General features: G+C 45.4%; 1 protein-coding gene across 6 annotated transcripts in view; it reads left to right on the top strand.

The window, feature by feature from the left end:
- The window catches only part of klar (klarsicht), a 106532-nt gene that overhangs the window by 78957 nt on the left and 14665 nt on the right, over window positions 1-12910 (top strand). For 5 of the 6 annotated variants that reach the window (NM_001274282.2, NM_079149.5, NM_001274283.2 and 2 more), the window contains 4 exons: window positions 7253-7549; window positions 8170-8820; window positions 9887-10531; window positions 11488-11661. In NM_001274282.2, coding sequence (NP_001261211.1) covers window positions 7253-7549; window positions 8170-8820; window positions 9887-10531; window positions 11488-11661 — 1767 coding nt within the window. The remainder of the gene's footprint in view (window positions 1-7252; window positions 7550-8169; window positions 8821-9886; window positions 10532-11487; window positions 11662-12910) is intronic. The other variant, NM_001043111.3, reaches the window with a different exon arrangement.

Raw genomic sequence — 12910 nt, 5'->3', positions numbered from 1 at the left:
GATTGAATAGTGAGACGAACTAGCGAGAAAGATGAAAGAGTTTCGCCTGGGTGGTGTGTTGGTTGGCTCACCAAGGTGTGACTGCTTGGTTCCTGTTCGATGGGAAGAAGACAGAACTGAAAGTGAAGAATGTTCCAGTATAAAAGAGTGTTTGAATGCCATATAGCTTAGCCCGCTTGGCTTACAGATCCCCCACAGCTGCTGAGCACTTCCTTTTCCTCTCTCTTTCCATCTGCTAGTTCCATTCCCCTTCGAGCTCGCCGATCTGTTCTGTTCCTCTTGTGGCATCCGTTTCGTGTCTAGATCCAGTGAAAGTCAATTTTGCCTTATAGACACGTTGGCCTAGTTTCCTGCCAACAACGGGTGTGGATGGCAGATGGATGGGTTGGATCCTCCTCGCAGCTCTAAGCGCTTCCTGGTTAAAGTTCTCTGCCCCTCTCTTTGTCTGGTAATTGGAAAGCGTTTTTCATGCACCCCTCTTAATTGTGGGTAATTTGCGGAGTAGGAAGCGCAAAATGCTCTGGTCTCGTGCCCGGGCTTTGTGGTACAAATAATTCATTCAAGACACGCACTGAAAGAGGCGTCTTCTGACCCACTGGGCTTTCTTCCCGCACCTATCGCCAGACCTCCGGCTGTGGGGCAGTTAACCTTTTTTTTTTTTTTGCTTTGTGAACCGCTTCATTTGATTTCGCCTCGAGCGGGCTTTTATCCACCCCTTCCGTGCCCCGCCTCCTAGATTTTCCTCGTTGCCGCACAAACAATTTCATTTTCCACTGCCTCGCTGATGCAATAATTTGCATCCCCCCAGGATCCGTCCGTGGCCAATCTCTATGTGGGCCGATCCAGTTGGCAATTTTCAACACTTTCCTGGCCACATTCAGCTCAGTTCAGTTTTGCCCGCGGGGGGAATTCGCTGCTCCACATTTGCCATGCATCCAATTTCTGGTCAAAGGAGATTAGCTGAGCCATTCAGGCCATGGCTGGACTTTAAACGATCGCGAAGCTTTGAAACCGAACTAACGTACAAAATTGAGGGACAGACGGAAATGTCACAAGTGCTTGCACTCAGAGAAAATGTGATCTACATAAGGTGGCATTTCAATAGCGCATACCATATGGCTAAATCCCCGACCTGATCTTCATCTAAAAGTATTTCTCTCGGTGCCCCCATTTAACAAATGTCGTAATAAACTCACGGCTTGCACCCTAACTACTTCCCCGCTTCTTCATCAGTGGGGTTAAACTTAAGTAGCTGCCATAAAGAAATGCATTTATATCTATGGCAATATAAAAATCAGAAACTGCGAAAAGTAAAAGTGAAATTTATGCTCCCCCAACTGCAGAGTTCAGAAAAGTCACCGGCAAGACGGTAAACTCCGAAATCAGTTCGGAAATCAGCACCGAAACCAAATGAAAGTGACCGAAATGAGCAGAGCAGGGCAAATGGAAATAAACCAAATCAAATCTACGACGTGCCTGAACTTTTGAAAACCCAGAAAAGAGGATGGCTTGTGTTCGCCGATTTCTAAGATACCCTTACAAAAAGACAGTGTTTCCAAATAAATCTAGGCAATAATAGGCAACTCTCTTTCTTACTCACTTTTTGTTTTTCCTACTCGGAGCTATGTGCTTTTTCCTTTGCATCTTTTCCACGGCTTCTCTTTGTTTCCCACACTTGGTCTCTGGCAACATGTTGCAAGTGGCAGCCAGAAGAAGTTCAATAAACAAATGCAGTTGAATTGCATTGAATTATGCCCCATTATAGTTGTTATTATTGTTATTATATCTCGCCTGAACCTCCTCTTTTTCCCTTGGATTGTGTTGTTTATTCTTGGGAAATTGTGTTTGTTTAGCCGACTGGGACCACGAGACCTTTGGCTGGCTGCTTTTTAGCGAGTTGAAGGTTGCACTGGAGGCTGGGAAACATCTGTCGGCTGAAAGGGAAACGATCGGGGGATTCGTCGAGTGGGAGACTTTGCGGAAATCAAGTTGACTTCTTGGGGCCTTGGAGCTGTCATCATTTTTCTAGTATTACTAATTGGCCAGCATTTTCATGTACCAATTAGCGTCCATCAATGGTGTATGATCAAATATTTATGAACTTAATTGGCCATCATCAGTGCAACAACAGCAAAGTGGTTTGCTAACCAGCAGACATCAATCAAATACCGACATAAATCAATCCCCAAACTTGCTACCAGTCTGCAAGTCCACACCCAAAAAACGAAAGAAAATATATCTGCAAACGAAATATGCAAATTTCTTTGTTTCCCCCTTTGCTGTGAACCACAAAACCAGGCTTTAAAATGAGTGAATGCAAATCGCATAATAATTGACAATTGGTGGCGGAGGGGAGTGGCCAGCCATTTTGCTGGCAGTCACGTCGGAATCGAATCGGAACTGCAATTTATGCATGATGATTGCTTACACATGTTGCGAGTTGCAAGTTGCTCGTTGCGGGTTGCAGGTTGCTTGCTGCATGGCGCATGTTGCTGGTGTGCCCGGAAAGCAGCTCCGTTTAAATCACAATAATTGTGTAAAATCTGTGGAAACAAGGCGTGGACACACCCACAATTTCAGATTAAACGCGGAAGACAAACAATTGGATATTTTGAAATCGTTATATTTGTTTCAGGCGGATTCTCCTTAGTAAATTAGCCTCCCCTTATTTAAAAAAAAAAAAAAAAAAACACTTTAATGGCCTGCACAAAAACTGGGCCACATGTAATGGAAAACTGAGCCACCGCAGAAAAAGTTGGGTGGCTCTAAAAATGGTTTTATAATGCAGACTAAGCTAAACCGTTAGCTGCTCTAGTTTCTGGCTTGGATAATGACAGATTGCGGCGTAATATTCCTTGGGGTTTCCTTTCTGTGGAGCTCGCGTTTGTCCGTGTTTTCAATTACCCCCCCGACTAATGATCGCTGCCACCTAAATGCTTCATTATCTTAGGCCAACTCGATAGAGGAGTAGCGCATTATCACGGATAAGATTGGGGATTTTCGATCTGATTTGATCTGCGATCGCACACATTGGCTTTCTGGGCCATTGATTTATGATCGCCAGGAAAAGCCATAAAGAAAAGCCAGAACAACAAAAACAATGAACGATCAACAAAAGCAAATTGCCAGCAGCTGTTGGTTCAACAGACCGCATTCCCATATCGATCGTCTGCTGGGAAAGTCGGGGCATTCGGGGATCAATAGTGAATCGAATCGAATCGAATTGAGTCGAGTCGAGTCGAGTCCCAGTTGCCCAACGCTCAATCCAAACAAATGAGAGCAGCAACATGTTGCTGCGGTGTCGTGTGGCGCAACTGCGACATCTTCAAATGCGATTTATTGTGCTTGCCAGCACAGCAACCTTACTCAAATTGACATTTGCCAAATGTCAACCGGCGACTTTTGTTTGCCTGCCCTGTTCGCGCCTTTGCATTGAATCAAAATCGCCTGCAATTGTCAATATTTCATTTTCATTCTGTCAGCAACACCTTAAAATGTTTCCCTGCAATGATTTGTAGTGTATCTTGTCCTGCCTTAGATGGCATTAGGTTAAAAGCTGCAAAGCTGCCTGAAACAACCTGCAAATTATGAACAATTGCGTGGCCAGGAATCGGGCATTAGCATCTCCTGCGTGGGCTACACTGGTGAGGCGTGGGCAACACCCACGCCGGATCGGTCCGGTCATTATAGAGCCCCGAGTGCTGCGGCAACATGTTGCACTGTCCGCAGATTAGGGTCACGCGGCAAGAACGAGAATTGGCAGGGGTGTCTAAGTGAAAATATGCAAACTATGGCCGACGGCTGGTGGAAGTTGCACGCCGCAACAGTTGCTGCTGCTGCGACCAATGCAGCGACTTGAATGCTAGCAGCTTGCAGCTTGCCTCTGCCTTGCTAAATTTAGCCTCTAATGCGATTTGTAATAGTTGAGCTAAATTGTAGACGTCCCAGTGGCTGCTGTACCAGGAAATGTTTGCCGTACGCCAGCAACACCAGCAACAACAATGAAAGTAATAATATTGTCGCTGCTGTGGGTTGTTACTGCAGTTGTTGTTGCTGTTTTAGGGGGTGGTGGTGCTTGATGAGGGGTTGAGCGGAGTTCGATGGCGGGGCATGTTGCCCGCTTTCCATATGACTTGGAGTTTTCATGCTGCTCATGTTGCTGGCTGGCCAATTGTTGTTGTCTGTGCTGCGGGTTGTCAACGCGGCCGATGGCGATGTTATTGCTATTGTTGGTGTTTTTATGTCTGCAATTTTGTCGCGCCATCGGGAGTTTTTCCACTCGCAGTCGAATCGGACGGAGTTGCCGATGTGGCTGTGTTGTTGTTGCCGTTGTCACCGCTGGATTAAAATTCATTGAATGTTTTGTGGCCGAATTGAGTAATTGTTGCGAAATTTCGCTAGACTTACGGAAAATTGGACGGGCTAATGAGGGGGAGTCGTATATTAATAAGATGATGACGATTTATTAATAATATGATGGCGATTTAAGGTTTCTAAAAATAAGTTACTAAACACAAAGAAGAAGGCCAATAATAATGACACTAAAAAAGACATTGAATGATTTAAAATCTAGGGAGGCATGTCGAACGTTTAGTAAATATTTGAAAAATTGCCTAATAGACCTCCAAAGGTGCCATAAACGTATTCCATAAACTTGATGGCTCTGTAAACTGAAATGCACATTACTTCTTTCTCCACTTTCTGGCCAAAACAAACCCATCGATCAACTCTCCAGAAACCTCGTAAACTCACCTCTTTGCATTTGATATCTCTGACGAAAAGTCCGGCACAAATGGAAAATAAGTAAACGTCTGACGAATGCAACTCACGTTTTTATTGCACGATAATTACAGTCATACAAGCACATGCTAATGAACGCCTGCCCCTCTCCACCCCTCCGATCGAAAATATAATAACCAGATATCGACGATATGGCAGCGTTTAACGATAATTAATCGCCGGCGTGTGAGAAATTCATAAGTTTCAAACAGAAAGCATAGAAAGACAGAAGCAATTGTCGGGAAATTTCCCACACTTCACTTCACTCAGCTGACATCGATTCTTATCGCTCTAGTTTATCCCAGCTGAAGTGACAACGAAAATTGTGACATGGCCAGGAGTTGCGTGCTGAGATCCGAATCGGAATGGAAATCTAAGTTGGATTGTGGGTTCAGCTAAAGAAGATCTGGGCGTAAACGAGGTGCTAAGCGACGGGAACGACTTGTTACTCCACCTTTTTCTTTCCCTCTCTCAAAATAAGAGTTCTGCTGAAGTGCGTCAAGATGAACTTTATTTCCAGTTAAGTGGAGGAGATGGAAGTGGAAGAAGGCGTGCCCGAAACTTGATGGTTGTCTAGGTTTTGTAAGCCTCTTTCCAGCCTATTCCGACTTTTGCATAATAAGAACATAAATATGTTTATGCCATCCAGCACTGTGGGTAGTCCGCGGGTCTTTAACCAGATTTCTTAGGGATTTCTTGGCTTAGACTTGTTGGTTATTTAGGTTCTCAACTTTGTACCGTTTAGTCAACTAAGTTGTACCACTTAATTAGTTTCTTTACTGGATTAAAAGATTGAAGAAACAAATCAGATGAAAGCGTGACGCAGGGCAGTTGTAAATAAGAGAAAATTAGTTACCCGATCAAACGTTGCATCACAAAATGCGGGTGTTATGCTAATTTGGAGAAAGTTTCGAAACCAGATCAGATCAGTAAAATCTCTGTCCCTTTGATGAAGATGAAACTGATATGGAAAGATACAAATTAATGAAATAGAATGGGCCCATGATTTTGAAATAAAAATGTGATATTTACATTTTTTTTAACCTTTAAAAACTCTTTGAGTTTGTAGATTCGCTTTGCACTTTTGGCTGGCCCACTACTTGTTTACCCATCTCTTTTGATGGCCCGTCTGGCATTCTCTTACTTCCCTGTTTATTTACAACACTTGGGATGGCCTGGTCCATTTACACATTTCACCTCTTTGTTGCTCGATAGCCCAGTGCCTCTGCCTCTGTTTACCATAAACAAAAACAATCAAATGGCGCCATACAAGAGGTGCATAAGCAATTCCCGGCCATAAATCATCTGGACAATTAGCCACATAATCTGCTGGATCTCGTCCGTGGAGAACACGCTTCTTTAGATGTTAAGGCGACCTTCGGGCGGCCTCCACAAGATTTGTTCGAAAACATTTACCCGAACAACGCGAATTACGCAAATCTGAGAAGGCGAAAACACTAAATTGCCCAGCCAAAACATCTGATGGCCATAAAAGCCATTCCACAGCTGATTGCTGATCGTCAGGGATGAGGTCTCTTGGGTTAATTGTGGAATTTCGTTAGTTTTATTTTATAGAGTGTTAAGACAACATTTCTGTGTGTAGTTCAGATCGCTGAATGGTGGGAAGGGGGAGCACTCGCGGATGGACCAAGGTCACTTGAGGTTGTGCCATGGGATGTATATTCTATTCCCCAGCAGTTCTGGTAAAAAGCGAAACATATTTGAAATGCCATCAAGGCCTCTTTAGACGCCTACCCACCGCCGCTACTCGCTTGTGTGGGCGTGGGCATGGAAAAAGAAAATGGAAAATTAGATGGGAAACTTGGGAAATACGAAGATTTCATTACTCTTTCTTGAATAATTCTGAACACATTTAATGGGTAAGTTATTGAAATGGAGAAATCTAAGAGTTTTAAGATCCAGCATACATGCGACAACTTTTAAAGTTGAGCGTTGTCCATTGCTCTAGTTGGCTTATAATAATTTTTCGTAGAAGAAATTTTTAAAAGAGCTGCAATTTGGAAAGGCCCCAGGCGAATCTAACATTCGGCGAGGGTATACGCCAACTCTTTCTCGCCTCTTGGCTTATCTGACATCTGTCTGGCCAAGTGTTTGCCAGTTTGTCTCCCTGTCTCTGCTTTTCTGTTTGCCAGCCTGTCGCTGTCCATGTCCACCCGCTGATCCGATGCGAGAGCTTCGTGTGTCGACAATTGAAAGCAATTATAATTTTAACCAGCATATGGAAGAGGAAGAGTGTTACGTGATGGAAACAGGAAGAGCAAATGAGAAATGAAGGAGACCGGACTGGTCTGCAAATTTTCCCAGGTAGCTAGCTGCTTATAAAGAAAGATCAAGATCACACAAGTTGCCCAATTAAAATTTGGTGCCTGTATTCACAACTTTATTGAATCAAAGCAACCGAAACCCCTAATGAATTTGGCTAATCTAAGATCTATTTTCTCACTCCTTGCAGAATGGTTTGGATGACGACGAGGACGAAGAGGAGGACACCGAAGACGATTCCTTTGGCTACGAGGGCGAAGCCACCGAGGACGATCTGAACGAGGTCAACTCGGATCTCGATCTAGAGAACAGCGAGTCCAAGTCGGCCACCCCCGCGGAACTTATTCTCCAGCGCTGTCAGATTGCAGCTACCCAGATTGTGTGCGGACTGGATGAGACCCAATCCCAGTCGCGGTCACAGCAAGTCCCATCCCAAGCGAAGTCGCCGTCAGCGGATCAGCCACGCGATTGTCTTGCACCTCAAAAGGTAAGCCATACCACCACGATGGATGGTAGATGCCCCTTTCGTCTGAATGATTTGCATATTCCGTATGTATGTAGTTACTGTTTGTTTGACTTGTCGTTCTGTTGTGTTCTTAGCTTAGTTGCATGCCCCCGCCTCACATAGTATTGTCAACTTTCTGAGCCTGACCTATCCTAACCCCCAGCTCAAGCTAACCAAAGAACCCACATGAACCTAACCCGTAAAGAAACGTTATCCGAAAACCCGATCATAAAAGGAAAAACAGAAGACTTAGCAAATGATCTGGCAAACTCCGCTATATGCAGATATTTTTGGCCACCATAAAAAAAGCAGTAAGAACCAATCGAGAAACTTAAACAACTAGTTACGAATAGAAAACATTCTGGGAGATATCTTACGCAAGACTTTTGACCGAAACCGAATTTGAGGGCTAGATTAAATCCAACATTTTGCACTCCTATCCCCAAAATCAAATACTCATACAAAACCTTAGTTGGCATTACTAGAAGGGCAGAGCATGTGTTTAATGAGTGTGTGAATCCCAAACAAAAACCCGACCCACTTCCCTTTGTGTGACCCACTTAACACTTATCCAACCATCCGAACACTTGACTTGCATTCAGCCCGGCGATGAGGCCGATGAAGAGCTAGAGGAGGAGGACGAGGATCCTGATATCGGCACCGATGTGGTGGACTTCCTGATTGCCAAGCGATCGTGGAGACAGGTGAACCACCCGAATCCCAGTGGTACAGCCACCCTAACGGATTTCGAGGCGGATTCAGAGAGCAGTGACTTCGAGCAGGTGCAGCAGTTGAGCAGAAGAGGATTACCCCCAACAGTGGGCAGCACCCGAAGGGTCCTTAACCTCATTGAGATGCCCCAGAGCAGCAACAGCAATATCAGCAGCAGCAACTCGTTGCTACAGCAACGAAATCACAATATCGGCAACAAAATGCTGCCCAACAAAGCGCACGGCAAGAACATTGCCGTGGCGGTAATCACACCCAATTCACATGGAAACACCAGTCACGGTCATGGGCTCGGTCACGGACTCGGCCACGAGCTGAACAAGTCGCCTTTGGGGCTGCGCAAGACGCGTCATCACCACAATGACACCTCCAAGTTCAACCGATCCAATCGCAAGTCGAAGAACTGTGCGATCTTCTATTTCAAGCACCTGGACACGGACAACGAGCAGGGAAACGCGGCGGGCAGTGATCTCCAGAGCGAGGATGATCCGAGCCTGATCCATCGGCGCAGAGCTGGAGGCGACGTAAGTACCGTTCTCTGGTGGCGGATCTCTGCGATCTCTGCGCGCATTTCTCTCGGTCACGGGTCAGACATATCAACCGATCATCGGTGGCATTCGTTCCACTCGCGAGGTGTTGGGGTCACGTCCATCGATGGACCGTGGTTTCTACCAAGTCTTCCAGAGCCCTATCCTCTGAAATAATTAGCATGCATCACTAGCTCGTCATTTTTATAAGCTAACGTGTATCTAAAAACATTCATAGCGGCATGCCTAACAATTTCTTAATTAACTTTTGTATTCTATTATTCGGTAGTCTTCATTATTCAACACTAACAACTACGACAACACCATTAACTTAAGGATCATTAATCATTAAACACAATGATCAAAAGCAGACGTATTACCTCTTTCGAGGGCTAAAAAAAAATTCTTAGTTTGGAGCAAAAAGTCAAATAACCCAATTATTTATAAAATATTTTGATTTTGAAAAGAAGCAGTATTGCTGAATATCTTACCTACATTAGATTTTCTCAAGATCTTGTACTTCGCCTTCTTAAGCTGACAGCATTCAGACTTAATTTGTTTGTCTGTCTGCCTGGCTTGTCTACAACTTCTTTACTTTACTCCGCCTCCATTGATTCCCCAGCACTCCCCTTCAATACTCCAGTCTTCCTCCCACATTTGACAACTGCTGAGGTCGTCACCATTCGAAATGGAAATAAATTGCCAGCAGAAAGACAAAGGAGAGAAGTCGCTGGAGTTGGAAGAGTCAGTAAAGTCAGGGAGAAGGCGTCGTTGTCGGCAACCGAACGAAGTTTCAAAGATGTTGCTCATGTGCAGCAGCAGCAGCGCAACATCGCGTTGCAAGTTGCCAGTTGCCAGTTGCCAGTTGGCAGTGCATCGGCACAACAATTTGCCATTTTGCGCAAGTAACGCTAATTAAACTTCATTTTCTACCACTTCATCTTCATCGTCGGTTTCTTCTTCAGTTGGCTTTCCTTTGGCGAATTTTGTTACTGCTGATTTTAATGTTCCATTGCGTTTTCCCTCCCTTTCCCTTTCCATTCGACGTCTTCCTGCCACACAGATACTGAAATCGGCTGATGCCTCAACGGATGACGACGACGAAGGTTGGCTCTACACGGCGACAGCAGCAGCAACATTGGAAGTTGCAACAGCAGCAACTGCAGCACCGACTGCCGCAGCAGCAACATCGAGTGTGGATGGTCTGCAGTCCACGGCCGTCTCCTCGACTACGGCCACGGGTGGACCACTCCCGCCCAGCGACGACTCTGATAAGGAGAACAAGGTGGCTCTGGTCAGCGCCACGACAATCACGGCGGCAGCAACCGCAACTGCAACATCCATTGCAACACTGCACAGCAGCAACTACGACAGCAGCAGCGCCTGTTCCTCCTCCAATTCAAATTCGAATTCGAACTCCAACTCGAACGGCAGGCTCACGGAGACCTCAGCCACCTCGCGAGTAACCCAGCTACAGATGCAAATCCACTCGCAATCGCAGTCGCAGTCACAGATGGAGCTCCAAATCAATGGCAATGCCATCGACGGCAGACACATCATTAGCAACAACAATTGCTACAGCAGCATGCAACATCAGCCGCAAAACAACAACGAGGGTGAGGCAGCCGAGGATCTGGCCAAGATCAAGATGGGTGACGATGAAGCAGCTGCTGATATGGCAAATGGAAACGCCACCAAATCTCAGCAGGTAAGTGATCTCTAGATCTATCATAAATATAATAGAAATGCTTTTATAGTCAATAATAATATTATGAATATAGTTTCCTGACCAGCTGGTAACAGGGATATTATGTCAAGTGAATGGTTCACGTATACACTATTACCTTATCTATACGGTTTTCTCTGAAATCAACCTCGGGAAGAGAACCCTTTATTGCCCAACGTTTTGCACAACTCTTCAAGAACCCTCGCAGTGCGATCCTCTTGGTCATGCCGTCATTTGTGGAGAACTAGACATCGGGTTCGATTCGATTCAGTTCGGTCCTCTCGACTTTTGGACAGGTTCCCACAGTCAGTCAAGTGCCAAGTGCTCAAGTCTAGTGGCCATGTCTGTGACTTGTGTCAATAAAAGAGTTTTGTTTGCCACAACTCCGAGGGGCAGGAACGGGAGGAGGGACTGGGATTGGGATCGGGTTTGGTTTTAGTTGTAGTTTTAGTTTTGGGACTGGGTCTGGGTGCCGGCCACAGGCTTTCCAATAAATGGGAAACCTCGACGGATGATTAAGCAGTTGGGTTAATGAAAGCGAATCATGCACCGACTACTCCTGCCGCTGCAAACGGCAGACTGAAGCCTCGATCGATGACTACCGACATGGCATGACGTCGTGGTCCAGGAAAAACGATCGCCGCCGCTCGGGAAATTGAGCGGAGCACGTCAAAAATGGGAAAGTACGAAATTAACTTGAAAACGTGTGATTTATTTCTTCATTGAAGGCAAATGAAAAGAGCCCAGGCGGACGTGAGGCGAAATAAAACGAAACAATCACAAGGGACAGGCTGGGCAAAAAACGGCATGAGATTTATAGGCAGAAATAACGTTTGCAATGTCTTCTCGACAGTATTTGGCAGCTGTAACATTTAAATTTAAGAATATAATTAAACATTAGTGATGAGTGTTATTAAAATCCATTTTTTCTCCTACAGATGAGCAACGGTGTGTACAGTCGCGCGGACTCTTGCAACTTCACCGTTTGGGCGGCAGAAACTGTAGCCAGTTGCCACTTGCCCCCGAGATCGCCGGCCAAATCGGCCAAGTCCTCGAAATCCCAGGCCAGCAATGCCACCGTGTCTGGATCCACGCTTGTTTCCCCAGTCAAGGTAAGCCATAATTTATTGATATGATGGAAGCAGGAAGTGGCACTTCCTGCTAATGAGATTGAGACATTAGCACGAGAGAGCCATTTTGTGCACTGCCAATGTGATTAATGACATATTATTAATTGGACACACTTAATAATTAAGTGAATATAGCTAGATGGACAAGAAGGGAATCAAAACGACGTCGTCAGCCTAGGGCAGCTAGTGTAATCTTCTTAGTCTACGGGAAAGACTTTCTCTTTAAAGGGCCGTGATCTGAAGTTCCGCGGGATACCCCTTTTACCAATCAGTGAATTTGTGTTCTAGATTATTTTCCCCGACTTCAACCGGCTATCACTCATGATCGATTCGGAGCGCGACCCATCGATCGTTGGCCTGCCAAATCGATCGATGTCGGTGGTCCAATTGCGATCCCCTGCCCCCGTTTTGATTTAGCGGCTTGCGTGCGTTTCAAATTTCTCCCGACTGATATTTTGTGGTCACTTTTTGTGCGTGTAAATGCGGTGGTAAAACATGCCAAGCTGACAACTTGCTGAGCGTAATGGAGTGTAATGCGAGCTGGTCCATTGGGTTGGGTGCGGAGGTGTGGGAAATGCAGTGCAGCGCAGCGCAGCACAGATAAAGGAGTGCGTATCTACCGTATCTCCCGCCGAGGTGCTCCCATCATTTGTCGGTGCCTATCAATGTCGTCTCTGAGGTTTTGGACTAGCCAACGTGTTTGGCAGTAGTCAACACTCTCACTTTTCCCCGGTCAGCGTTTGAACATGTTTGCGCATTTTCGCAGTCCCATTTGCATTTTACAGTTGTCGCACGCAATTTCCACCGCCATTTTCCAGCCGAGGGCAGGCGGTTTTCCCCTTATTTCCCTCGGAGTGCAGCGCACCGCATCGCGCAGTGCGTTGATTTATTGAGAGTGAAATCTTGTGCAGCCTTGATTAATTTTGACAAATTTTGCATTTTCGCAACCCGATCTGGAGTCCGAACCTGATCCCGAACCCCAAAAAACGAATCCCATATATCAAGTTGGCGCAACCAACCAACTGATTTCAAGATAACGAAAAGCGGTGACGTCGGTCAAAGCAGAAATAAATCTTATGAAAAAGATCAGAGCTTGGTCAATTTCATATCTTATCGATGGGGCACCCATGATTTGTACGAACTCGCAAATTAAAAGTTGGCAAACTGATGGACAAAGACAGCGTTTAAATTAGTGTTATTGCAGTGATAATAAATAATTCACTGCCCAAAA

Source organism: Drosophila melanogaster, chromosome 3L, assembly GCF_000001215.4.
Source record: "Drosophila melanogaster chromosome 3L".
In the NCBI taxonomy this organism is placed as follows: Eukaryota; Metazoa; Arthropoda; class Insecta; order Diptera; family Drosophilidae; genus Drosophila; species Drosophila melanogaster.
Note: the sequence above shows the minus strand (reverse complement) of the source record. Positions and strands in the feature narration are given on the sequence as shown.